Below are 26,702 nucleotides of genomic sequence, written 5' to 3' on the forward strand. Positions count from 1 at the left end.
AAGAAACTGCCAAGAATAGGAAAGTGCCCTAACTTTTGACTGGTAGTGTGCATCAATCATGATGCAAAGCCATTGTTTCTACTGTGACTATGCAACAGAACAACATGGCATGAGGATAAAAGGAAAAATGAAGAAGGACATGGCGCTTGACCCATCTACCACTCCAGCGGTTGTCCATTGTCACATATTGCACAAATTTGGCGCTCCCTCTCTGGCTATGTGCCATCATGGTTCCATCATGGCGATGCCTCGCCAACGCCTTTGCACTTTGTGGAATGTTGTACTGGTGTCATAAGTTATTCATGATATTGTGCATTGACATCACACTTCTCTGTCATGTTTTCTTTGGCCTTGATGACATCGTGGCAGTGTCTGGTGACACTGCGACAATATAGTAACAGCCCCGTAGGAGCGTTGTGTCTACACAGTGGGTGAGGCAGTTTTTCAGTGAAAGAGCCAAGAACATTCACAAACTAAAGTTCATGAAGGTTCATCTTATAGATCATGAAAATTTGTGAAAGTGGAAACCCTGCTTGCTCAGCATTATCAGTGGTTCACACAGTCAAGTGTTCAAACAGCGTTCTGCTCCTGGTCAGTCTGTAAATAACCTACATAACAAGACAAAGGTGCCAGTCGGCGTGTCGGCTAACATCGGAATAAAGGCCAACTACCCAGCTTATATGTTAGGCACTAAAACAAAGACAAGAATCACTGAAACATCTCAAAGTTACAATATCATTTGCAGTTGTATGTGGCTTTAAACACATTCACGCTTGTGACTAAAATGCAGCACTTTATTTTCCATCGTATTGCATGTTGGAGGGATTAGCAGGCACATGAACACATCACAACAGGGAGAGATGTACACATAAGGTTGAGTTTCACTCTGTACAAACCACTTGTGCATAGATGAAGCACACACACACTCACTGAAGACACGGTTCATCCGTGCATCATATACAGCTAAGTAGACACGTAAACACACCGAATCCCAACTATATGACACTGTTGTCACACACACACAGACACGATGTTTATTTTTAATTAGTTTTTTAGAACAATAAAATCCTGTTTTACTACACATTGTGGGCATGCTGCAGTCAATACGATAATCTCAGAGATACGCTGTGAGTTCCATCAGATAGCAGATAATTCATCTAAAGATATCTAATATAGTCTTAATGTGTTTTTACAATATTTGGCTTTTTTAATTAGTTTAAGATCTTAGTGGATATTAGTTTATATTTATATATAATACAGTATGTGTATATATTTTGGATGTAAGCTTGGTGAGTAATTTATTTTTTCTTTATTTAATACGACAATAATTCTATACACTGAAACATCAGCATTAAGGGGATTAAACTGGCACACACATGCAGTATTTCAGTATTTACAGGGCTGGAGTGTGTGTGTGTGTGTGTGTGTGTGTGTGTGTGTGTGTGTGTGTGTGTGTGTGTGTGTGTGTGTGTGTGTGTGTGTGTGTGTGTGTGTGTGTGTGTGTGTGTGTGTGTGTGTGTGTGTAAAGGTCCATTTCAGTATTGCCAAAAACATGTTTGTGTGTTGCCTTCATAGATCCAGGGTGAAAATTAGACATACCGCAACCAGAGCTGCTGTACATTTTTCAAATATGTGTTTGACAATCTGTCCTTAATACTGAGGCACCTTTTTTTTACGTTTTGTTTTTGATGCACCATAATCTTGGTTTATATGACATCTTGACCTCTCTCTTCATATGGCTTTTTCAAGATGCAACACATCATCTGATATCAGTTTACTCTGCAGAAAACTGTACTTGTCTGAAATGTTATCAAGAAAAGTCCAACTGGTTGGGGACGGAATATTTGCTACATTTCACTGATCTGTTGAGCAAATTTTCATGGCTGTCATCTTGCAAAATATTCTCACAAAACGTTTTGCGTGATAATGTACGAAAAGTTAAGCACAATATTTTGTGCATAATCCTATGAATTTCCACACACGTGCACAACACACATTTCGCATTCAGCATTCAGGAACACACATTATGGTTAGAATAACAGTAATAATAAGAGGAATATCTGCCTTTTATCTGGTGCAATATAGTTTCCAGTCATTTCGCATAAATTTGTTGTACTTATTGTAAAAATGAATAAATAAATATTTTAAAAATGGATTGTTTGATTTCTATTTAATACTAACACTTTCTGTAATTGTGTATTTAACTAACCATTGTTTACTGTTTCTGTACTCTGGCAAAATAATTTCCTTTGGGATAAATAAAGTTTATATTTATCTTTATTTCAGTCACAAAATCTGCCTTTTTGTTGTTTTTCGTTTTTTATTTTGTTTTTAGGGTTACGTGATCACAGTCTCCCAGCTGATGAAAATGTAGGATATGTATGAATTTTTGTGCGCCACTTTTTGTACATTTTACTACAAATTCTTTGTGAGGATAACCTGCATCTTGTACTTCTCTTATTAGAAATCCCAAATGTTTTGTTTTGGATTTCAGTGCACCAACTCTCATGGGTGGTCACATATACTAGTGGAGAAGATAACTGTAACAATTGTTCAATTCTGGAAACAAGCGCCAAAATTGGAACACTCCTCAAACATTACTCTTTTGAAATAACTGAGTATCATTTTGAATTTTCAGTAGGCGGCCAGGTAGGGGTCAATTGAAGAATTACACAGGGGTCAAAATTTTAAAATGCTCCAATCATATTGAAAGCTATACCACATTATTTGTCTGATCAGAACAATACCAAAAAGGTATAGTTTGGACTATCTATGACTGAATGTTATGGAGTTATGGGGTAAAAACAACAAGAATGGTGACAAAGGTCAATTTCAGTTTGTACAGGGGTTAGAAGTTAAAGTTGCTTCAATTTTGGTAAAAAGTAGTGCAAATTATTGGTTGGACTAATAGGATTAATAAATGAAATAGTTTTGACTGTGTTGAATGCTTGGTCTGCAAGGTAAAGGTACAGCAAGGTCGACGTCCATTGGATTCTATGACATGTGACATATGTTACCCTGTAACATGATAACTAAGCATGCCACATAGTGCAAACTATTCATTTTTAAAACCCTATTAACTCAACCAATAATTTGCATTACATTTTACAATATTTAGAGCAACTTTAACATCTGACCCCTGTACAAACTAATGCTGACCTTTGTTACCATTCTTGCTGTTTTTACCCCATAACTCCATAACATTCATTCATAGATAGTCCAAACTATATCTTTTTGGTATCGTTGTGATCAGACAAATAATGTGGTATAGGTTTCAATATGATTTAAACATTTTTAAATTTTGACCCCTGTGTAATTCTTCAATTGACCCCTACCTGGCCACCTACTGAAAATTCAAGTGGATACTCAGTTTTTTCAAAACCGCAATGTCTAAGGAGTATTTGTGCCAACTTTGGTGCTTGTTTCCAGATTTGAAGGATTCCTCTGTAAATATTCTGTTATCTGCTGCACTATACATGAGCTAGTCATGCATTCTCTCTCTCTCACATACACACACACACATACACACACACACACACACACACACACTCGTACCACTTTGGCGGGGGTGTCATACATTTTAGAGTAAGTGATGTTGCACTGAACACACTTCCAACTTTTCAATGTCACACTGAACAGCCGTGCACAGATGATGGTGCAGACTCATTCGGAGTCACAATGCAAAACATCAATGTATAACGTAAGAAACTGAATTTAAATAATATAAGTGTCAGGTTTTTGCATAGACTGATGAATTCTGTACTAATTTATAAGATGTTGGGAGAAAAGGGAATTTTATTTTTTTTAAGATGGGAAAATGAGCAGCATAATATGAAAGAAAGAATAAAAGAAGGTGCAAAAGAAGCAGGATTTTAAGCACTTACACATACGGAATGCTTTCATTCTGTGTTTAAACTTTTGTAAATCCTGTGTCGTGTGCAGCACAGGTACACAGTGGCCCATTTAAGTGTTTCTGAGCTCCAGATATGAGGGTTAATTTTCAAAGTAATTTTAGTCACGGGTCATACAGGAACTAGTCGGAGTGTGAATCACAACCTCAAAGACTAGAGATAGTAGTATTAGTACTGTTAGTGTATTTTTGTGTTATTAAGGTCATGCAGTGTTCATCTGTGTTTATTTTTGCATATACAGTATGTCAGCAGTGTTGTTATTTTTGTATAACCTTCACATTTAAGCTCCATTCAAAGTCAAACTGTTGTCACACACCCCAAAAGGGCTTTAGTTCCCTTCCTAAAGATGTACAGTAATCTGATTAAAACAGCGTCATCACACAAATTAAAAAATGTGAGTTTGCTCCATTAACAAATTCTGAAAGTTTCAAGCATTTCTTCTGTTTTATCACAACTCAGGATTTGTACTAAATTCTAATTTTAGTAAAATTAGTTCTTATCATGGTGTTAGAAATGACTTTATGCGGAGTTAGTGTTTTAATAGTAAACGCTGCAAAGATTTTTGTTTGCAGTCTGGCAGTTTTACTGTGAAGTTATTTTAAGAATAGGTTGAAATGAATGTTTAACAAACAAGAATCCTGTATTTAGTTAAGCAAAGAGTTTCCAAAGTTACAAAAAAATAAATAAATAAATAAATCCCAGAAACTAAGTGTTAATTTTGCCAAGTGTGATACTGTTCTAGGTAATACTGTGTTCAGCTGTCAGACGTAATAAATCCCATGGTTACCCCGGTAGCAGGGGTTTGTTTTGTCAGTATTTGGTAACGGGGTTGGATTGTCTAAACTGTTGGTGGATGGAGAACTTTGTGACTTCAGATCAAGGTGCTCTCTTTGCTGGCTTCAATTTTCACCTCTCCAGCACTGCCAGGTTTCACCTCTGTCTCAGGGGTTTTTGGGAGGCCTCCTTTCATAGATGAGCCCCCAATAAGTTCAGCGTGGTCTGGGCTTGGTTTGGAATCAGGTCCAGGCTCAGGTGTACCATTGGTGATCAGAATAGGTTCTGGTGTGGGTGTCATGGCGCTCTTAATTTTAGGTGGTGAGGTGGTGGTTTTAGGTGTAGCTGCTTTAGGCTCTGGGCTTGGGCTGGTCGCAGGCTTTGGATCAGATGGACCAACCTTGGGTTCAGCGATCAGGACTGGGCTACTCTTAACTTCTGCTGTTGGCTTGAGCGCTGCCATCTTCTGGTCCTTCTGATCTGCAGGCAGATCAGGGGATTTCTTGGGCTCAGGTGTTGAGCTGACTTTCGTTTCAGGTCCTGGACTGGACTTTATTTCCATCGCTGGTGGAATGGTTGGCTTGGTCTCAGTAGCAGATGGTGATACTGGCTTGGTGTCAGGAGCAACAGAGATGCTAACAGCCTCAGAGTCAGGGATTTGATCTGGGGCATCAGTGTCGGTGTCCAGCAGGAGAGCGGTGTTAAATCCAACACCCGAGTCACTGGTCTCCAAGTTACCAACTCCAACCTCCTTAGAGGAAACCTCCAGGCCCTGTGCACAAATGAAAGCAACAGAGGGAAGCAAAATGGCATCAAAACTGACACAGTTTAGAACTGTAGAAAGAGACCTTACAGATTCTTACTTTAATGTCAACCTCAGTGCTCTGAGATTTCTCAGTATTATCAGCCTGGGAGTGCTTTGATTCCTCGCTGAGTTTAGTGATATTCTTCACCACCTGTGGGGAAGCAAAGAAACACACAGTGTCAGGAGCCACATCAGGATCATCTCACTGCCATCTTCATATTTTCCCTCCAAACCTGTCTGAAGGCGTCTCCCTCATCCTCTTTGCCAGCATTCTTTGCAATCTTCTCCAAGGCAGCAGCCCTCTTCGCCCTCTTTTTCACTTTGATCAGGCAGGACAGCAGACACACCAACAGAAGGAAGACCAGCAGGCCCAGCAGGGCAATGATGGCCACATACAGTGACTCCAGTCTGTAGGCTGCAAGTGGGCACCACCAGAAAGAGGAGAGGAAACCATCTGACTGACCTTTGTGACTTGTTGAAATTCCAGCATGCGAATACAGCACACAACTACAGTACTGCGCTCGCAGAGTAGAAAACTCCAATTCCACAAATTTTACCTTGGAAAAAAAAAATTTTCAAGGTCATAGCCTTGTTAGAAAAGGCTTTTCATAAACTAAATTAGATGTGATCAAATGCCAGGAGTATGTAATCAGTTCATGTACTTGAATCAAAGTTTTTTTGTAGTGCTGTCAGGTATTGTTTTTTTTGTTTGTTTGTTTGTTTGTTTGTTTGTTTTTGGTTTCTGTATTCTTTTTCAGATAATTTTCACAGAACATTGGTTATCTCTGCTATGCACAATTTGCCATTGCTTTTTGGCACTTTGTTTCTGACTGATAACTGGAAGAAAGACAAACAGGCATAAAATTGGAACCTCCATCCAATTTTGGTGGTGGAGGTAAATCCATAACAGAAAAATTAGAGTGATTGAGGCACTTTTGATTGAGATATAATGCCAAATGTACAACAAATTGGCTTTTCAATATTAAATTCAAATGTTCACAAAAAGTAAAATCTGGATCAGATCCAGATCAAACTGTCAGGTGATACTGAGTGCCAGTCTGCACCTCACTTTCAAATATGAGAGGTGATTGGGCCACATTTGATTAGATATAATGTAAAATATACATTAAATGGGGTTTTCAATGTTAAGTTTAAAATCAGTAATCTGGATCAGATCCAGATCAAACTTTGTCAGTCAATAAAGGATGCCATCCTACAAAACGCTCTCAAATATGAAAGAAATTTTATCTGAATTTCTGAATTTCTGAAAATGTGTTCAATGTTAAAGACAGGGATTTTTCCAATTTTCCAAGATTTTTCCTGACTTTGACGTATGACTAGTTCTTGCCTGTGAGGATATCAGTAAAAATGTCATAACGATATATGAAAAATCACAAACAGACAAAAAAAAAAAAAAAAGGGCGAAAACATAAACTCCTGAGGTAGGTAAAAAGAAACAATTTTCTTATTCCCTTTTTAGGCTCTTTTGTTCTGTATGCCTCACAGAACAAAAGATATTGATTGACCTGACAACTTTGCACTTCTTACAACAGTATTACATAACAGATTCATCAGCCTTACGCTGTACTTCCAGGTGAAAGGACGACACAGGGAAACCCAGTAGGTCCGTTACTCTGAAGACTCCATCATCGGTCCTCTTGACCTGATCCAGATAAACCACTAAACCATCCATTGAGAGACGATTCTCAAACCCCAGCTCTGTTTGGGCCTACAATGACAAGAAACTGATTTTACTATGTTAATCTAAAAAAAAAGAAGGAAAAAATTTCCATTTGGAGCAACAAGTATAGAATACCACAGCTACTTTCATTCAGATTTCCAACATTGTTAACCTGCATGTAAATTCATATACTGTATGTAAAAAAAGTAGCATACATAAATCTTACAGTTTAATATCCATGAAACACAGCTCTGAGATGCACAGGTCACTAAGTACCACCCACTTTTAAACAGCTGAATCAAATTCTTCAAAACATGAAATTACATAAATTATCTTTTATTTAGAAATACAGTATGTATGTTACAACCGTGACACCAAAGTTGCTCTAACTTTAGTGACGTGAAATTATTCCTCCCACTGACAAACATCTCCATTTGTGCTTATTTGTGATCTTAAATTTTGCATTAAATAGGTCTATTTGTGATTTAGGTCATTATGAAGTTACTGGGTCCCCCAAACATCAACTTTTTAAACAAATCTTAATGTTCATTGCATGCTGTGCCGGCACTCAGCCTACCCTAAGGGCCCACATAGTGCGAAGTTTGGACGAAGTGCACACTTAGTGCGCATAACGCAGGAATCATGTGCAAACCGTGTAATGTTGTCCCTGTTGCCAACGCCTCATACACCTGTTGCTACAACTATTTGTGCACACAAGCACCTGAAAGACAAAGTGTGCGCTGTGCGAACCCACTGCACCCTCTCATGGCAGGTGTTGGCCAAATTCCAGGTGACACACGAACATCTAACACAGCTCACATGGCACTTAGAAAATGTGTGGCCAGTCGCACTCTTGGCACGACAACAGACTACAGACAATCACTGTCGTCCTGCTGTGAAATTTGTCTACGTTCCCCAAGAGTGTGACTTTGCAAACACACACACTGACACGTGGGTGTGTGCGCTCCACTCACAGGAGGCGTGGCTTCCAACAGAAGCAGCTCTGGTTCCAGCTACACAACACCTACTGTGTTTGGACAGTCATGGACTAAAAATTGTCCACTGTGAGGCGTGTGTGTTTGATTGCAGTATTTATGTGGATATAAATAAAAATATATATCACTGTGGTGGCGACAAGCTGCAGCAAGCAAGCATGCATGGAGCGGACACTGACAGCCCCCCAGGTTGAAACAGACCGTCAGATCAGAACATGCAGTGGGTGATATGACCATCATACCACCCACATGAGCTCTATTCCACATGACACAGTGTCTGTGCTGTGGCGCGCTGTCCACAAGACATGTGTGTCAGGCAGAACACGCACGCGGCCGACTGGACACACCTGACCAGTAGATGTAGAGATCAGAGCACACTGCTTCTCATTCATGTCATTTCATGACTGTATGTCTGTGACCATGGGTCATCACCAGAGGAACAGACGGATCATATTTGTATTGCTCGCTTGATAAATGCGGTGTCTTTATATGGTGTGGGATTTTTTTTTTTTTTTTTGTAATACTTCCATGTCCTTCCTGATAAAAGACAGTTTGCAGCAGCTTTCAAAGAACAGCTCTGTGGCTCAGTGGTAAAGTTGCTGACTGGGAATCAGAAGTTTTGAAAGGCATGAGTTCATGTCCCTGGTGGTGTGTTTATTTTTTTTTAATTATTCCACATAAGTGGCACGATGTGGTTCCACACGTACCAACTGTTTTTTTTCTTCCACATAAGCGGAGCCATGTTGTGCACCTGGCACTGTTCCTGCTCAACGGACTCTGGCGCGTGCATGAACTCAAGCACCGGGTTTGTGCACGCCTGCCCATCAGCGCGATGTTTCGTGTGCTTGAACTGTTTCGCAATGCTTTGCTGTGTTCGTCCAAATGCTGTCCAAACTTCGCACTATGTGTGAAGGGGCCATAACTGTTGCTAAAATGGTCAAAAATGGTATTGGTTGTTTATGCAATTAAAACCTTTTGTTGTGTGGGCCGCCAGAAGAGGAGGTACTGCTGGCCCACCACCAGAGGGCGCCCTGCCTGGAGTGCGGGCTCCAGGCACCAGAGGGCGCAGCCGCCTCACAGGAGCAGCTAGGGTGACAGCTGTCACGCATCACCTGCAACAGCTGTTACCAATCAGCAGGGGTACATCAGCAGGACGATGTCTCCACCTCTTTGCCGAGATATCGTTCTACCTGGAAGGTAATATTCTCAGCTGACTGCTTGACAGTAACCTTTTGTGATTTTTGTGAGTGATAACAGACCTTTTTTCCAACGAGAGGTGGAGGTAGCTTTCCTGCCGTGCGGATTACTGGGTGCAAACGCGCCCACCTTTAATTGTGTTTTTGTTCCTCGCCAGCAGTACCAGGTCCGACACGCGGAGGCAGTGGCCACCTGGGAGTTCGGGACTTGGCGGCTCCAGTATTCCCGGGGTCTGGTGGCGGAGGAAATCGTGTGGTTCCGGTTCTGCTTTGGACAGGTGTCTCCTATCTTCGAGCCTGCCCACACGACACCTTTGTGAATTGATTCTGATGTATTGTTGTAATCTGTTGTATTTGTTGTGCACATTCACAACAGTAAAGTGTTGTTATTTGACCTACTCCATTGTCCGTTCCTTTGCGCCCCCTGTTGTGGGTCCGTGTACCGACACTTTCCCAACAGGATATCTCGGCCAGCGTCATGGATCCCGAAGGGCGTCAACCGGCTGTTGAACGGCCAATGGAAGAACAGGGCGCACAGGCGTCCGCAGGAGGAATGATCGGTGAGTTGCAGCGGATCCTCACCGCTTTCACGGCTCAGTTGGATTTAATGACCGAGCAGAACGTCCTCCTTAACCGCAGGGTGGAGGCTCTCGCCGCGCAGGTGGAAGCGCGCCCTCAGGGCGCTGCTGCGGCTCTCCCTCCTGTCGATCCTGTGCGTAACAGTGACGTTCCACAGGTCGTTCAACGACCCCTCCCACCTTCCCCGGAAGCATACATAAGCCCTCCAGAGCCGTACGGAGGTTGTGTGGAGACGTGCGCGGACTTCCTTATGCAGTGTTCGCTCGTCTTCGCACAACGTCCCGTCATGTACGCGACTGATGCTAGTAAGATAGCTTATGTCATTAATCTGCTTCGCGGTGAGGCACGCGCTTGGGCTACAGCGCTTTGGGAGCAAAATTCACGGCTCCTTCTGATATATGATGGGTTTGTGAGGGAGTTCAGAACAGTGTTCGATCACCCAAATAGAGGAGAGACCGCTTCAGCCGTGCTGCTGTCAATGAGACAGGGGCGCCGGAGCGCAGCTGTTTATGCAGTCGACTTCCGGCTGGAATAACACTGCCCTCCGTGCCGCCTTCGTAAACGCCTTCGTTGGTCCTGAAGGAGCTCCTGGTGGCCAAGGACGAACCACGGGATTTAGACGGGCTTATTGATCTCGTTATACGATTAGACAATCGGTTAGAGGAACGCCGTCGGGAGCGAGGCGAAGGACGTGACCGGATACACGCCGCCCCTCTCCCTTCCGGGTTCGAAAAGGGGCCGCCCTCCCCACGCTCCACAGCCGCAGCGCTTTGTGGGGCAACAGCTCCCCCTGGTGACGTTGTTAGGGAAACGAACAGGGCCAAAATGGGGAGGCTGATCCGTGGAGAGTGTTCTCTCTGCAGCTCAACAGAGCACACACAGAGAGACTGCCCCAAACGGCCAAAACGTCAACACTCACCCTTAGAGACTGGGCTAAGGGGGGGTCAAGACATTCAAGTGAGACACACACAAATTGCCACACGACTCCCAGTCACAATCCTGAGCGGGGATTTAACCCTTCAAGCCTGAGCACTGGTGGACACGGGGTCAGAAGGGAATCTGCTAGACAGCAGATGGGCAAAGGAGGTAGGGCTCCCTCTGGTGGCGCTTCCTTCGCCATTGCAGGTGCGGGCACTAGATGGCACCCTCCTCCCTTTACTCACACACAAGACACAACCAGTAACTCTGGTGGTGTCTGGAAACCACCGGGAGGAGATTGAGTTTTTTGTAACTTCTTCTACCTCCCGCGTGATTTTGGGCATCCCAGGGATGTTAAAGCACAATCCCCGGATCGATTGGCTGTCTGGGGTAGTGGTTCAGTGGAGCGAAACCTGCCATCGGGTGTGTTTAGGATCCTCGGTTCCTCCTGGTTCCCAGGCTAAGGAGGAGGTCAAAGTCCCTCCCAATCTGACGGCAGTGCCGGTTGAGTACCACGATCTTGCTGATGTCTTCAGCAAGGATCTGGCACTCACCCTTCCCCCGCACCGTCCGTACGATTGTGCCATTGATTTGGTTCCAGGCGCTGAGTTCCCGTCCAGCAGGCTGTACAACCTCTCACGACCTGAGCGTGAATCAATGGAGACCTACATCCGGGACTCATTAGCTGCCGGGCTGATCCGGAACTCCACCTCCCCGATGGGGGCAGGTTTCTTTTTTGTGGGCAAGAAAGATGGCGGACTTCGTCCATGTATTGATTACAGGGGGCTGAATGAGATTACGGTTTCGCAACCGATACCCGTTGCCATTATTAGATTCCGTGTTCACCCCCCTGCATGGAGCCAAAATTTTTACTAAGCTGGATCTTAGAAATGCGTATCACCTGGTTCGGATCCGGAAGGGAGACGAATGGAAGACGGCATTCAACACCCCATTAGGTCACTTTGAGTACCTGGTCATGCCGTTCGGCCTCACAAACGCCCCCGCGACGTTCCAAGCATTGGTTAATGATGTCTTGCGGGATTTCCTGCACCGATTCGTCTTCGTATATCTAGACGATATACTCATCTTTTCTCCGGATCCTGAGACTCATGTCCGGCATGTACGTCAGGTCCTGCAGCGGTTGTTGGAGAACCGGCTGTTTGTGAAGGGCGAGAAGTGTGAGTTTCACTGCACATCTTTGTCCTTCCTGGGGTTTATCATCTCCCCCAACTCCGTCGCTCCTGATCCGGCCAAGGTTGCGGCGGTGAGAGACTGGCCCCAACCCACTAGCCGTAGGAAGCTGCAACAGTTCCTCAGCTTTGCAAATTTCTACAGGAGGTTCATTAAGGGCTACAGTCAGGTAGTTAGCCCCCTGACAGCCCTGACCTCACCAAAAGTCCCCTTCACCTGGTCGGATCGTTGCGATGCCGCGTTCAAGGAGTTGAAACAGCGCTTCTCGTCTGCACCCGTTCTGGTGCAGCCCGATCCTAGTCGCCAGTTAGTGGTTGAAGTGGACGCCTCGGACTCAGGGATAGGAGCCGTGCTTTCCCAGAGCGGGAAGACCGATAAGGTCCTTCACCCGTGTGACTATTTTTCCCGCAGGTTGACCCCGGCCGAACGGAACTATGACGTCGGCAATCGAGAACTCCTTGCGGTGAAAGAGGCTCTTGAAGAGTGGAGACATCTGTTGGAGGGAACGTCCGTGCCATTCACGGTTTTCACTGACCACCGGAACCTGGAGTATATCAGGACCGCCAAGCGGCTGAACCCCAGGCAAGCCCGCTGGTCACTGTTCTTCGGCCGTTTTGACTTCCGGATCACCTACCGTCCCGGGACCAAGAACCAGAGATTGGATGCCTTGTCCCGGGTACATGAAGATGAAGTCAAAGCGGAGTTGTCGGATCCACCGGAACCCATCATCCCGGAGTCCACTATCGTGGCCACCCTCACCTGGGACGTAGAGAGAACCATCCGGGAGGCCCTGGCACGAAGCCCGGACCCCGGAACTGGGCCGAAGAACAAACTATACGTCCCACCAGAAGCTAGGGCTGCAGTCCTGGACTTCTGTCACGGCTCCAAGCTCTCCTGTCATCCAGGGGTGCGAAGAACCGTGGCAGTTGTCTGGCAGCGCTTCTGGTGGGCGTCCCTAGAGGCCGACGTCCGGGATTATATCCAGGCCTGCACCACCTGCGCCAGGGGCAAGGCTGACCATCGCCGGGCATCAGGTTTACTCCAGCCGCTGCCCGTGCCTCATCGCCCCTGGTCCCACATCGGCCTGGATTTTGTCACGGGCCTCCCGCCGTCCCAGGGTAACACCACCATCCTCACGATAGTGGACCGATTCTCCAAGGCGGCCCACTTCGTGGCCCTCCCGAAGCTCCCAACAGCCCAGGAGACAGCGGACCTCCTGGTCCACCACGTCGTCTGGCTGCATGGGATTCCAACAGACATCGTCTCCGATCGCGGTCCCCAGTTCTCCTCGCAAGTCTGGAGGAGCTTCTGCAGGGAACTGGGGGCCACGGTGAGTCTCTCGTCCGGGTACCACCCTCAGACCAACGGGCAAGCAGAACGGGTAAACCAGGAGGTGGAGCAGGCCTTGCGCTGCGTGACTGCCGCACACCCGGCGGCCTGGAGTACCCATTTGGCCTGGATCGAGTATGCCCATAACAGCCTCTCCCCTTTTGAGGTATGTCTGGGGTATCAGCCCCCGTTGTTTACGGTGGTTGAGGGAGAGGTCGGTGTGCCCTCGGTCCAGGCCCACCTGCGGAAGTGCCGTCGGGTGTGGCGTGCCGCCCGTTCTGCTTTGCTAAAGGCCTGGACGAGGGCAAAAGCCCATGCAGACCGTCGGCGGACCCCGGCCCCTGCGTATCGGCCTGGGCAGGAGGTGTGGTTATCCACAAAGGACATCCCCCTCCAAGTGGACTCTCCCAAGTTACAGGACCGTTACATCGGCCCATTCAAGATCCTGAAGGTCATCAGTCCAGCCGCAGTGAGGTTCCGGCATGCCGAAGCCTCACTGCGGATCCATCCTGTGTTTCATGTGTCCCGGATTAAACCTCATCACTCCTCACCCCTCTGTACTCCGGGTCCGGCGCCGCCTCCTGCCCGGATCATCGATGGCGAGCCGGCTTGGACTGTACGCCGGCTTTTGGATGTCCGTAGGATGGGCCGGGGCTTCCAGTATTTGGTGGACTGGGAGGGGTACGGCCCCGAAGAACGCTCCTGGGTGAAGAGGAGCTTCATCCTGGACCCGGCCCTCCTGGCCGATTTCTACCGCCACCACCCGGACAAGCCTGGTCGGGCGCCAGGAGGCGCCCGTTGAGGGGGGGGGCCCTGTTGTGTGGGCCGCCAGAAGATGAGGTACTGCTGGCCCACCACCAGAGGGCGCCCTGCCTGAAGTGCGGGCTCCAGGCACCAGAGGGCGCAGCCGCCTCACAGGAGCAGCTAGGGTGACAGCTGTCACGCATCACCTGCAACAGCTGTTACCAATCAGCAGGGGTACATCAGCAGGACGACGTCTCCACCTCTTTGCCGAGATATCGTTCTACCTGGAAGGTAATATTCTCAGCTGACTGCTTGACAGTAACCTTTTGTGAGTGATAACAGACCTTTTTTCCAACGAGAGGTGGAGGTAGCTTTCCTGCCGTGCGGATTACAGGGTGCAAACGCGCCCACCTTTAATTGTGTTTTTGTTCCTCGCCAGCAGTACCAGGTCCGACACGCGGAGGCAGTGGCCACCTGGGAGTTCGGGACTTGGCGGCTCCAGTATTCCCGGGGTCTGGTGGCGGAGGAAATCGTGTGGTTCCGGTTCTGCTTTGGACAGGTGTCTCCTATCTTCGAGCCTGCCCACACGACACCTTTGTGAATTGATTCTGATCTATTGTTGTAATCTGTTGTATTTGTTGTGCACATTCACAACAGTAAAGTGTTGTTATTTGACCTACTCCATTGTCCGTTCCTTTGCGCCCCCTGTTGTGGGTCCGTGTACCGACACTTTCCCAACACCTTTGTTGTGCTGGTCTTCTTTATAAAATATTACATCATATTTTATAGGTCATTTTAATGCGAGTCACAGTGCATCCAGAAAGTATTCTCAGTGCTTCTTTTTTTTGCTTTCATTTTGTTGTGTTACAGCCTTATTCTAAAATGGATGAAATTAAGTTTTTCCCTCAAATTTCTACTCACACATCACCATAATGACAACATGAAAAAAGTTTTTTTTTTTTGTTTTTTTACAAATTTATTAAAAATAAAAAACTAAAAAATGGCTGTGTGCTGATGGTCCCCATCAAACCTGATGGAGCTTGAGAGGTGCTGCAAAGAGGAATGGGCAAAACTGTCCAAAGATAGATGCACCAAGCTTGTGGCATCATATTCAAGAAATCTTGAGGCTGTAATTGCTGCCAAAAGTGCATCAAGAGTATTGAGCAAAGGGTGTGAATACTTATGTGCATGTGATTTCTCAGTTTTTTTTTTTTTTATAAATTTGCAAAAATCTAAAATAAAAAAAAAATGCTTTTTGACATTGTCATTATGGGGTATTGTGGAACACAATGAAAACCAAAACAGAATGAAGCCACACTTACACTGGTGAATTCTCCTTTGACCATCAGCAGGTGGGCTGTGGACTCGCCTTCCCGCGTGAAATGGAGTTGGACCAAGGAGCTGTTAAGTATCAGGTTGATCTTCAGCTTTTTGCCATAAGGTAACTTCACAAAATGCTGGTGATCTGAAACCCAAACAGAAAAGAACGGAGGCTGTGATATATACTGTACCACATATGCATCACTGTCACTTTATAGTCCTCCAGATTATCTACACATGCATTAGGCTGCTCCAGCCCATTAACGTCCGTCTCTTTAAGGAGCCATTACGATAAGCAGGAAGAACATACCCACCAATGAAAAGTCAAAGCAACATTCTGATGGAAGGATCTCACCTGAGCTGGTCAACCACAAGATAACCATATGCTGTATATGTATTGATAATTAGTCTTTCATAATGAATCTTCAGTGAAGCTCTCACCTTTTACGTTGAGACAGACTTTCTTTCTGATAACGCCCCCAGTATCCCTGATGGTGTAACTGCCCTTATCCTCTCCTGTGACAGCACTGAGGGTGATGTGGTGGCTGTCGATGCTGAAGCGGCCTTCGTAACCTTCCCTGCTTTCATTTGTACTGGTGAACAGCACCAGGGCAGGACTACAGGAGAACAAAACCAAACAGGGCAATTCTGTACGGTAATTCAGACACACATCGCTGTGTTAAATCATGTGTAGTTCTCTTGAGTTAGTGCAGTAATGTGATGGTGATGAGTCTACCTGGACGTCAGGTTGGCCTCCACAGCACTGGGCCTGTACTCCAGGGTTATAGGAGGAGTCACGCCTGACAGATGAATGCGGAAGTTGTCTCCATATTTAATGCTATCCTCACTGGAGCAATCTAGAAAATAAAGTGCCATTCGAGCACAAAGGCAATTCAAAGTGTTCTTTAAATACATACATCTGCATCTCATAAATTAGAACACAGAGGAAAAGTTCAATATTTTTTGTGTTATTTCAGACAGTGAAAATTTTATATGTACTTGACTCATTACATATAAACTAAAATGTTGCAATTAATAAAAATTTTGACAATTGCAGCCTCCAGCTCAAAAAAAAAACAATAGAAAATGTAAAATATAAGAATATTTCATAAGATCAAATAAGGATTTATAACATGGTAATGCCGAACGTCTGCAAAAGATGTTAATTTATGCATTCAAGACTTGGTTGGGGCTCCTTTTGAATGGCGGCGATCAGCCTGCGGCACTGTTGAGATGTTATGGAAACCGTGGTTACTTTGATAGCAGCCTTCAGCTCCTCTGTATTATTGGGTCTGGTGTCTCTCATATTCCTCTTGATGATTCCCCATACGTAATCTATAGGTGATCATCAATGGAGCCAATCAGGTTCAGCTTGGTCAAACCAGTTACTAGTAGTTTTGGCATTGTGGGCAGGTGCCATGTCTGGCTGGAAAAGGAAATCAGTAGCTCCACAAAGCTTGTCAGCAGATGGAAGCATGAAGTGCTCTATAATCTCCTGGTCGATGGCTGCATTGACTTTTGACTTCATACAACACAGTGGAATAACATCAGCAGATGACATGGCACTCCAAATTATCACTGAGAGCAAAAACTTCACACTCAGCTTCAAGCAAGTTGGATTCTATGCCTCTCTACTTTTCCTCCAGATTCTGGGACCTTGATTTTCAAATGAAATGCAAAATTTACTTTCATCTGAAAAGAGAACTTTGGGCCACTGAGCAAAGGTCCAGTACTTAACCCAGGAAAAGACACTTCTAACACTGTCTCTGGTTCAGCAGTGACTTGACACTATGAATGTGACACATACAGCCCATTTCCTGAATGTGTCCACGTGTGGTGGTTCTTGATGCACTGACTCCAGCCTCAGTTCACTCCTTGCTAAGTTCCACCAAATTCTTGAATCGACTTTGCTTGACAAGGCTGCGGCCATCCTTGTTGCTTGTATATCTTTTTCTACCACACTTTTCCCTTCCAGTTTAGATAGATAGATAGATAGATAGATTTATTGTCATTACAAATGCAACAAAATTTTTTCATACCCAATCACCTCAGACAAAAATACAATTAATCCACAATTATCATATATACAAAAAAATCCACAATGGGGGGTGGTGTTAGGGGTGGGGGAGGAGAGAGGGGGCATGCGTCATGTGTGCAGATGAGATGAATTCGTGTCAGTCAGATGAGTTTGTATCAGTTTGTGTGTGCATGATGTTTGGAGTTGCCTTGACAACATGAGACTGTCGGGGATGCAGGCAATAAAAGGGGCAGCCGAATGGCTCACCAAGGCTGTAGAAATTCTTCTGGAGGAAAACAGCGGGGTGTTTTGACCTTCGGAGGCTGATAAGCCTGCCATGTTTAGGGTTGAGCAGAGAAACACATTTGCAGCTCATCTGACCAACCAAATGCAATTTGAGTATTCCCTGGGCCCCATAAATCTTCCTTTGCAAGGTGTACATTTGCTGCAAGATGTTATCCAACTTACGTCTGAGTTCAAGGGTTAACGCAGTCTGAGACTATATCGCCTTGCCCAACTCATTAATTATGACGGACAGGTGAGGGGTCGTGTTCTGGTAACAGCCATCTTGTCAATTCTGCGGTAGGTCAGGGCAACACATAAACCAATAAGCCAGCCCTCCCACAATAAAACCAAATATAAATAAGTCTCGATGTCCTCCACAGAGAGTGGTATCAAGCACGCAACACGCCACTTCTCCCAGACGTCAAGAACATAGCCCGCAGGATAGGTTCCATCTGGGCACGCAGGGTCCCCCAGCCCTGATTCCCTTGTTGAAAAAATGGTGTCAATAGCTTTCAGAGACCAGCTGATCAATTCTATGATTAATCCAAATATAGTTTGAAAAATTCACAGTCCGGTGAAGTAGGGACTTTGAAGGATGGAGCAGAGATAGAGGAAAAAGGAGAGAGGAGGAGATGCGACTGCCCTCACCGGAGTCCCAAGCTGTTACTTTTCATGAATGTACTTTGATATAGCACTCTGCAAACAGGCAGCACTTTCAGCAATAACCTTCTGTGAAGGGTGTCAACAAGTGTCTTGTAGCCGACTGTCATGTCAGCAGTCTTCCCCATGATTGTGGTTGTGTGTAATAAACCAGACTGAGATTCATGATATTCATACAGCATAAATACTGAGTTATTCAAGCTTGATATGAAATATTCTAATATTTTAAGATATGTTTTTATTTACAAAAAAATTATCTGTAGGTTGTAATGATCAAAATTAAAATAAAAAAATGCTTGAAACATCTTACTAATATTTAATGAGTCTAGAATATATATAAAAATTACTTACTTAAATAACTTTTTTTTGTAACTGTTGTGAATTTTAGCTTAGTCCTTTACTCTTGTGTTAATCTTAGGAGTGGTTTACTCTTAGAGGGTTTTTTCCTACAAGTCTAATACTTCTGCTACTTTTTCAGTGTAACTGCTGTGAATTTTAATTAATTCATTTACTTCTGTGTCAATCCTGTGTGAGCCTTAGGAGTGGTTAGCTTATTCGTTATTGGTTAGCTTGTGCTTGCTTGGCTGTACTCTTGAATTTCCTAGTGCACAAAGTATACTACTTTACACCCTCCGTAAATCCTGCGTGATGTTGGAAGACAGGGTGGTGCTTTTAGAGAGCCGTGTCTGTAAGTTAGAACAGCTTCTTAGCTCAGTAGAGTTAGATGTTCCGGGCACCCCAGATGAGGTTAGTGTTGGGCCGGCTAGCATGCCCTTTAGCATCAGCCTAGAAACGCCGGCTGTGGAGGATGGCTTTCAGACTGTGGCTAGGTGGAGGAAGCCCAGTAGAGCTTGGTGCCCGGTTGCGGTACCCCGATCACACTCATCACTGCGAACTGTGAATCGGTTCTCCCCCTTGGATTTGCCTGATGTGAATTCTCTGAGCCCACGAGTGACTTCCACTCCTGTCTCCAGGCCGAAACGCCAGACTTTAGTGATAGGGGATTCTATCACCCGCAAAGTCAGGTTACAGATGCCGGCTGACGTTAAATGTATTCCTGGGACCAGAGCTCCTGACACTGCCTCCCATCTTAGTGTGCTGACACTGCAGAAGGGAAGACAGACTAAGGAACATGACATGAGATATAGTCACATAGTTATTCACGCTGGCACCAATGATGTCAGGATGAAGCACTCAGAGGTCACAAAAATGGCCATAGAGAGGACTTGTGACCTTGTCAGAAAGATGTGTTGGCATTGATTAATAGTCTCTGGTCCCCTCTCCTCCTGGGGTAATGATGAGGCATTTAGCAGGCTGACATCATTAAATAGGTGGCTGGCACAATTTTATAGACAGCAAGGCTTTACCTTTATTGATAACTGGCCTTCGTTCTGGGGGCACCATGGGTTGCTGCTGCCAGACGGCCTCCACCCTACTGGGGAAGGTGCCGCCATCTTGTCTGCAAACATAGATAGAGCTCTACAGGGAGAGTAACATTAGGAATTTACAGCAGGCCACGGAGCAGATGATTAGAGACCCTGCAAGGCTTATGACAAATGTGGATGTGGAATCCATTAGCTTAGTGGGGGAATTGGTGCAGAAAATCCACTATGTGATAGTGCAGTTTATCTGCCAGGTAGGGAAGTTCAACAAGTTGAGACTGTGGTCTGCTTCCGTAGACGTGTCCATAAAAATCATAGAGGGATATGCTTTGCAAACTTAATGTTTAGATGGAGATATTCCAAATGATACCAATGACCATGTATACAGGAGTAACTCTGTCTGCTTAAGCATGTAAACGGGTTATTCCTAATGATTGAGAAACCACAATATTGACCTTATCCCGAATATTAACAGCATGTAAACGTAGCCAGTGATTCAGTACAAATGGTGATCGGTACGCTTTCACTAGGTTCATATTTTGGAAGAGAAAGGTAAGTTAACAAATTTAAGTTACAGTTATATTCAAAATAATAGCAGTGTGCGCTGGAGCCTATCCCAGCAGTCATAGGGCATGAGGTGGGGTACACCCTGGACAGGCTGCCAGTCTGTCACAGCATTAGGAACACTGCACATTCTATTCCAAATCAAACCATGAAGAAAAATTAATCAAATTTGTTATTATGTTACAGAAAGTGAAGAGAAAGGAATATTAGGCTGTAAAAAAAAAAAAATAGCAGAGTCAGCATTTTTTTTCTGTGATCCTTATTACACCCTTACATGTGACTCTTATTTAAAGACAAAAGCAGTAAATGTTGTAGATGTTGGTTGTTGTGCATTCCTCTCTGAAAATCTTAATAGAAATGTGTAATTCCGGTTCCGGTTCCGCCTCCAGGAAGATGGCAGCTTAATTCGCGAGGACGGAGTTGTAAAAATAACCCCATAAACTTTGGGTCATCTTAAAATAGTAAGTAAGTCCCTTCGGCTGCTCACTTGTTTGCACTTGGGGTCGCCACAGCAAATCCAAGGTGGATCTGCATGTTGAATTGGCACAGGTTTTACGCCGGATGCCCTTCCTGACGCAACTCCACATTACATGGAGAAATGTGGCAGGGGTGGGATTTGAACCCGGAACCTTCTGCACTGAAACCAAGCGCATTAACCACTTGGCCTCATCTTAAAATACATTAAAAAAAAACAATGGAGAAAGGGGTTACTACTCGAAGTAGGGCGACCACAGCTGTGACGGAGGACGACCCTGAATTGAACCGAAGTAGCCGAGCGGGATCACCGAGCCTCCTTGCACATGGAGAGGATACTCCAGAAGCTAGCTTAAAAAATATCCTGCATGAGCTTCGAGAATTCAGAAACGATAACAGGGAGCAACTCTCCGATATAAAACACGAGCTTAAAAGAGCTAATGACAGACTGGACGAGGAGGAGGAGAGAATTAATGAAACTGAGAATGTGCTTCAAGTAGCGTCGACAATAATTAAGAAGCTACTGCAGCGCCAAGCTAATCTCGAGGAAAAACTGATTGACCAGGAGGGGAGAGCGAGGAGACTGATATGGTTGGTTTTCTAAACAGTCTTTTGAAAAACACACTCAATTTTGCCCAAGAGAAAGATCTTGGGATCGAACGGGCTCACCGAGCCCTGGCACCGAAGCCGAAGGACGCAAATACCAAACCCCGATACACTGTGCTCCAGTTCAGAAGTTACCGGACCAAGGAAGAGGTCCTCCGGTGCATATGGCAGAAAAAAGAAGTGCTTTGTGACGGTGTTTGCTTTTATATGGACCATGACTTCCCTCCTGAGGTACTGAAGAAGCGCAGTGAATACGCTGAAGTCAAGAAAGTTCTGAAAGCAAATAAAATAAAGTTCCAGACTCCTTATCCTGTGTGGATGCGAATTTTTATGAAGACGGCACCCGGATGTTTCAAAATGCTTCAGAAGCGACGAGCGACATGGCCTCACGAGGGATTGCAGTTAATGTGGTGAAGTCCACCGCTGACCCGGTTCGGGAGGAGATCCAGCAGCTGTCCGCCTGGCAGACCGTGAGGCAACGGTGGAACCGGAGTGATGAAGCGGAGCTCGGGGAAGTGGCTGACATCACTCGCAATAAAGGCCACCACCGCTCTCAATACAAGGAGAAACTCCAAGCTTTCGGAAGGCGCTCTCCTGCGGCAGACAAATAGCTTCATCATTTTATTAAAATAAAAATGATGATCACGGATATGTAAGTGTTAAAATATTCTGATCCTCGCTCTGAGAGACAGTTAAGAGGTTGTTTTTCCACCAGTATGTGTGAGTTCCACAGTGTGTTACTTTAATTATGTCGGGACTCGCGAATTAACAAGTTACCTTCAGTTCGTATTACATAATTTTTTATTGAGACACTGACTAAAATGCGGCCACTCTATAGGGCCCCACCACTGATCCAGCGGGGGACATTCCCTAATGGGAGCTTTGACTTCACAAGGCTCCATTTAAACGAGCCTCTACTTCGGAAACCGAAGTTGTCGAATTGTTCTTTGTGTGCTACTGTTCTTTTTTTTATTTTTTGTTGGGAGAGATAATTGTGTATAATTTTATTTTCAAAGATAACAGAGAGAGATCTAACAAGTGCCAAATATAATATAGATAAACATGAATAAGGGAGAAATTAAAGTTATTTCTTTTAATGTGAAAGGGATTCTAAACCCAACTAAAAGAAGTCAAATATTGTCTAAAATGAAAATGGGCAGGTGGTACTCTTACAGGAGACACACCTCAGCCCAACGGAACATGAAAAATTAAAAAGAATGAATTTTTCAAGAGTATATTATTCATCTTATAAGAGTGGGCGCAGGAGAGAGGTAGCAATATTAATATCACAAAAAATAACTTTTGAATTAGTTTCAAAAGTAACAGACAAAGAGGGAAGATTTATAATGGTAACAGGTAAAGTCAACGGTATATTAATAACTATATGCAACATTTATCCCCCCCCGGAAGTGACTTTGCCTTCTACAGAAGGATGTTGGATTTAATGATCGAGGCTAAAGGCATTATCATATGTGGTGGAAAATGGAACATCCGCCTGAATCCAAAATTGGACTCATCAAAAACTTCAACTGCAACACATTTGCATAAAAAAATGAATGCTCTTATATGTGAGCTTGATATTTTAGACCTCTGGAGAGACTTTAACCCATCAGGCCGGGACTATACATTTTATTCATGCATTCCCCCATGATACTTATTCAAGAATTGATTATTTCTTTGTTTTTAAGAGAGAGAGAACGAATGCACAGCTGTGATATAGGACACATTGATCTGTCTGATCATGCTCCTCTCTCCTGTACTGTACATATTGGTGATAATCCAGAAAGAACATTGTGGAGATTTAATACAAGCAATAGAAATAATCTACAGTTTAAAACTCAAATGAAAAAAGAAATGGAAATGTTTCTAGACGTAAATGATAATGGGGAGGTTAACTCAGCTTTAGTATGGGATACATTAAAAGCAGTTATCAGGGGGAAAATTATAGCATTTTGTTCTTATGAAAAGAAAAAGAAACGACTCATAGATCTTAATAAGCAATTAAAAGACTTGGAGACAAAACATAAAAAGGAGCAAAAAACAGACTTGATCACAAAGATAAAGAAAATCAGGAATGAGATAAATATACTGTACTCAAAGGAAATTGGAAAAAAAGGTGGTATTCACAAAGCAGAAATACTATGAGTCAAGCTCAAAATCATTGAAACTTTTGGCAAGAAGGCTACAAAAACAACAAGCTGATAATACCATATACAAGATAACAGATCCAGTTTCTAAAATTACACTATATAAGCAACAGGAAGTACAACAGACATTTAAAAGGTTTTATAAACTTTTATACACACAACCCCTGCTAGAAGATAAGCAACAAATAGCCCGGTTTTTAAGTACTCTGAACTTGCTAGTAATGACAGAAAAACAAAATAAACTATTTACTGGTCCAGTGACTGTTTTAGAATTAAATAACGCTATCTCCAAGCTTAAAGCAAACAAATCCCCCGGACCAGATGGTTTTCCTTCAGAATGGTATAAAGCCTTTTGCCAGGAATTAATGCCAAGCTTACTCAAAGCCTGTAATACAACTTTGGAAGGTGTGATGCCTCCATCTTGGAATGAAGCAGTGATATTGATTATACCCAAAGAAGGAAAAGATATCTTGGATTGTGGATCATATCGGCCAATTTCAGTGTTAAATACTGATTACAAAATTTTTGCAGCTATAATTGCCAAAATATTAGAAAATATTTCCCTGAGCTCATACATAATGACCAGACAGGATTTATCTCAAAAAGACAAAGTCATGACAACATTAGACGGTCTCTTCACATAATAAATCATAGCCAGCAGAATAATATCAAATCTTTATTCATCAGCCTAGATGCAGAGAAAGCTTTTGACTCAGTGAGCTGGCCTTTCCTATGTAATGTATTAAAAAGATTTGGCATGCATGAAAAATTTGTTAAAATAATGAATACAATTTACAGTAAACCCTCAGCCCATATTACAATAAATGGCTATCTCACGGATCCTATAAGTTTAGAGCGCGGAATGCGACAAGGGTGCCCTTTGTCTCACCCATATTGGCCTCTCTTCATTGGCTTCCTGTTAATTCTAGAATAGAATTTAAAATTCTTCTTCTTACTTATAAGGTTTTGAATAATCAGGTCCCATCTTATCTTAGGGACCTCGTAGTACCATATCACCCCAATAGAGCGCTTCGCTCTCAGACTGCAGGCTTACTTGTAGTTCCTAGGGTTTGTAAGAGTAGAATGGGAGGCAGAGCCTTCAGCTTTCAGGCTCCTCTCCTGTGGAACCAGCTCCCAATTCAGATCAGGGAGACAGACACCCTCTCTACTTTTAAGATTAGGCTTAAAACTTTCCTTTTTGCTAAAGCTTATAGTTAGGGCTGGATCAGGTGACCCTGAACCATCCCTTAGTTATGCTGCTATAGACGTAGACTGCTGGGGGGTTCCCATGATGCACTGTTTCTTTCTCTTTTTGCTCTGTATGCACCACTCTGCATTTAATCATTAGTGATCGATCTCTGCTCCCCTCCACAGCATGTCTTTTTCCTGGTTCTCTCCCTCAGCCCCAACCAGTCCCAGCAGAAGACTGCCCCTCCCTGAGCCTGGTTCTGCTGGAGGTTTCTTCCTGTTAAAAGGGAGTTTTTCCTTCCCACTGTAGCCAAGTGCTTGCTCACAGGGGGTCGTTTTGACCGTTGGGGTTTTACATAATTATTGTATGGCCTTGCCTTACAATATAAAGCGCCTTGGGGCAACTGTTTGTTGTGATTTGGCGGTATATAAAAAAAATTGATTGATTGATTGATTTGTCGCCGCTGCTCTTCGCCCTTTACATAGAACCTCTTGCACAACAAATAAAACAGACAGAAAACATCCAGGGAATTTGTATAAATAAAGAAGTCCACAAGGTGGCACTATATGCTGATGATGTTTTGGTCTATTTAACCCAGCCTTCTTGCTCACTTATTGAATTAATGACCCTTTTACAGACATTTAGTAGATAAGCAGGATACAAATTAAATATACAGAAAACGCAAATCATGTCTTTCAATTACTCACCTCCAATTCAGATACAAGAGAAATTCTCCTTCAAATGGGACCAGAATTCATTGAAATACTTGGGAATAAAGTTATCAAATACAATTGACACTCTTTGCTTTAAATTACTCTCCCCTCATGACAAAAATTAAAGAAGATATCACTAGATGGAACTCTATTTCTTCTCTAAAGAACTCTATTTCTAAGGAACTCTATTTCTTCTTCTCTATTTCTTCTCTAAAGAACTCTATTTCTAAGGAACTCTATTTCTTCTTCTCTATTTCTTCTCTAAAGAAGATATCACTAGATGGAACTCTATTTCTTCTCTCGGTCTCAGTCATAGAATTGCCTCAATTTCTCTTTTTATTTCAGGCCCTTCCAAAAGAAACCCCCAGAAACTATTCTCTGATTTAAATTAAAATAATCTCTCGATTTATCTGGCAGGGGAAAAAGCCTAGGGTCAAATGTCAAACCTTACAACTCCAAAAGGAAGAAGGTGGGATGGCCCTTCCACATTTCAAAAACTATTTCTATGCAACCCAGATTAAACCTTTGACAAATATTTGTACCCCATCATATAAAACTAGGTGGAAAGATATTGAACTCTCCCATATGAAAAAACTCCCAGTACATGAACTGATAGCTCAAAAGAATGTTGGAGGACTTCTAGATACTGTGAAAAATCCTTTAATAGAAGCTCAATTTAAAATCTGGAAGACAATAACAGACAAATATAAACTGGATGATAAAATACAAATAATTCAATGGCGTGCCTTTGAACCTGGTTTTAAACCTAACAAAATGGATCATAGATTCAAATCATGGAATACAAAAGGAATAACAACCTTCTTCTCCTTAACAGAAAAAGGCCAATTTAAAGACTTTGAATATTTGAAAAGAAAATATGGTCTTGAGAAAAGTGATTTTTATAGACATGTTCAGATTTGTAACTATTTTGATCGTAATATAAGAAACAATACAAATCTAGAGGATCCAATACTGAGATTATTTACAGATGCTTATCAGAATGCTTTAAACACGGGAGTTATTTCCAAAATCTATAAAGGTCTTATGACTAAGAAACAACATACAACAGAGTACATTAAAGGGAAATGGGAGAAAGAGGGAAATCTCTCAATATCAAATGAGGACTGGTCAGGTATGTGGAATTTTGTATGGAGATGTACAAACTCCCAATTGTGGAGGGAATTTGGTTGGAAGTGTAGTGTTCTTTTTTTTTTTTTTATCT

At 43.6% G+C, this 26,702-nt stretch overlaps 1 protein-coding gene across 1 annotated transcript in view; it reads right to left on the reverse strand.

Annotated features, from left to right (window-relative positions):
- Positions 1 to 4,002: 4,002 nt before the first annotated feature.
- Positions 4,003 to 26,702, reverse strand: part of si:dkeyp-77h1.4 — a 40,629-nt gene continuing 17,929 nt past the window's right edge. The window contains exons 4-10 of the mRNA XM_034174446.1: positions 16,180 to 16,300; positions 15,885 to 16,060; positions 15,446 to 15,588; positions 7,072 to 7,219; positions 5,724 to 5,905; positions 5,549 to 5,641; positions 4,003 to 5,457 (exon numbers count right to left, since the gene is read on the reverse strand). Coding sequence (XP_034030337.1) covers positions 4,783 to 5,457; positions 5,549 to 5,641; positions 5,724 to 5,905; positions 7,072 to 7,219; positions 15,446 to 15,588; positions 15,885 to 16,060; positions 16,180 to 16,300 — 1,538 coding nt within the window. The 3' untranslated portion in view covers positions 4,003 to 4,782. The remainder of the gene's footprint in view (positions 5,458 to 5,548; positions 5,642 to 5,723; positions 5,906 to 7,071; positions 7,220 to 15,445; positions 15,589 to 15,884; positions 16,061 to 16,179; positions 16,301 to 26,702) is intronic.

This window comes from Thalassophryne amazonica, chromosome 7, assembly GCF_902500255.1.
Source record: "Thalassophryne amazonica chromosome 7, fThaAma1.1, whole genome shotgun sequence".
Taxonomy (NCBI): domain Eukaryota; kingdom Metazoa; phylum Chordata; class Actinopteri; order Batrachoidiformes; family Batrachoididae; genus Thalassophryne; species Thalassophryne amazonica.